This window comes from Cyprinodon variegatus, unplaced genomic scaffold (assembly GCF_000732505.1).
Source record: "Cyprinodon variegatus isolate N-32 unplaced genomic scaffold, C_variegatus-1.0 Scaffold653, whole genome shotgun sequence".
NCBI lineage: Eukaryota > Metazoa > Chordata > Actinopteri > Cyprinodontiformes > Cyprinodontidae > Cyprinodon > Cyprinodon variegatus.
The window spans coordinates 474,810-476,641 of NW_015151106.1; the positions used below are offsets into that span (position 1 = coordinate 474,810).

General features: G+C 48.0%; 1 protein-coding gene across 1 annotated transcript in view; it reads right to left on the reverse strand.

The window, feature by feature from the left end:
- LOC107096820 (sterol 26-hydroxylase, mitochondrial-like) overlaps window positions 1-1,832 on the reverse strand; it is an 11,080-nt gene that overhangs the window by 7,215 nt on the left and 2,033 nt on the right. The window contains exons 2-5 of the mRNA XM_015393687.1: window positions 1,540-1,730; window positions 1,042-1,241; window positions 773-970; window positions 542-705 (exon numbers count right to left, since the gene is read on the reverse strand). Of these exons, the coding sequence (XP_015249173.1) occupies window positions 542-705; window positions 773-970; window positions 1,042-1,241; window positions 1,540-1,730 (753 nt within the window). The remainder of the gene's footprint in view (window positions 1-541; window positions 706-772; window positions 971-1,041; window positions 1,242-1,539; window positions 1,731-1,832) is intronic.

Sequence of the window (1,832 nt, forward strand, 5' to 3'; positions counted from 1 at the left end):
GAAAAATGTTGAAAAAAACTCTAAATCATGTCACAGACTCTGCATCACTCTGATATCACCAAACAAAAACACTGCATAATTGCATCATATATAGTTAATGCTCTGAACTTCCATATCAATGCATTTTTTTGGACCATGTTTTTTGTCCCGCAATGTTTACATCTGATAACCGCTGCACTTTAAGAAACGGAAATGTCGTGAGAGCTGTACAAAACGAAATTTCGCTTGGTGTAAACTGTGTATACAAACTGACCATAAATGTTTTCTAAGTCATTATTTAAAAAAAGAGGCCATTTCAACAGCTTTCCTGGTTGTTTTCATAGAGCAACAGAACCTCTACATCAGAACAGAAGAGAGGTAGGTTGGTGTTCTAGGTAAGTGTTGCACCAACAATATGGGATAAGAATCAGACTGCTCAGAGCGCATCCTTCCTCATAAAGAAAAAACTGAAGAGGACCTTGGGTTTCATTTCTTCCTCTGCCTTTGCTTCACACCTTAAAGCAAAATGCTAACAAAGAAAGTAGGAATGTGGCTTCCTCACCGTGTCGACCCCTCCCAGCATCAGCTCCGTCACACTGATGTAGATTTCAGCTCGGCTCAGCTTGTCGGATGACAGCAGGTATGTCAGGTACATGCCCTCTGCAGGCTCCCCGCTGCACATCTGGGCTTTCAGTTCAGCCGTTCTTCTGTCCACCAGTTTCTGAGCTGCAGAGCCGAGGACGGCGTTACTGAGACCAACCTAAAGGACTCTTCCATTTGTGCAGTGACATACCTACATCGTAAAGGTCGTCCCAGGCCTGGACGAAGCGCTTCCAGAAGGGGAGGATGCTGCGGCTCCAGCGTGGCATCAGGATAACAATGTCAGACAGCGTCAGCATGTTGTTGACAGCAGCTATGAAGCGCAGTGTGTCTTCGGGGATCTCCTCCTGCAGGCAGCCCAGCCTGGTCTCAAACAGGACAGCAGAAATACCTGCAGGGTGGAGGAGTCACAACCTGCTCCGCCTTCATCATCTACAAGTCTGGACCTGCAGCAACTCCCACCTTCAAAGCCAAACTTGTAGAGCTCAGCTGCCAGATTACGAACTGTGGCCCGGTCTGGACTGCGACTGCGAAGAAGCTCCACCCGTCCCAGCAGGTCTCCCACCACCTGGTGGATGACGGGGGCGTAGGCCGAAACCTCCTGCAGCTTCAGCATCTTGGGGTTCAGGACGCTGCGGATCCGGTACCACTCTGGCCCTGTCCTGCACATTCACAGGAAACTGTTGGAGTTTCTCTGGATCAGACGGTTAGGAGAAGTTCAAATAAACACCAGATGGATCAGGAAACCACATCTAAAAAGGTTAAAGGGATTCTAAAGATACACATCCACTTATTTTTAAATCTTAATGTTGTTTAGGAGAATTAAACCAGAGATGAAGAACTGAATCAGTCTTTCGGATCAGAGGTGAAACATCTTCTGTCATCTATCTATCAATGACTGTGGCGTCCTGGACGTCTAAGAATCGACACCCTGGATCGACCTAAATGCTCCAAACTCACTCCACATGCAGGCCGTACGCCTGTCCCCTCAGGTCCCGGTACTCCTTCCAGTGAGGCAGTTCGATTCGGATCGGGTAGCGGCCTTCCTGCTGGATCACCTGAGCTATGAGCTCTGGAGACGCTACGTTGACCATGTCGAAGGGACCGAACCTGGAGCGCCAGATGGGACCGTACAGTCTCTTCTGTAAACACTGGAGAAAAGATGGCTGCCTGTTAAAACGCTTTTAAAGTCACATCCGTCTGTTTTCCAAACATGCCTGCTTGTCACTTTCACATGGTTTTATTTCTGGTAG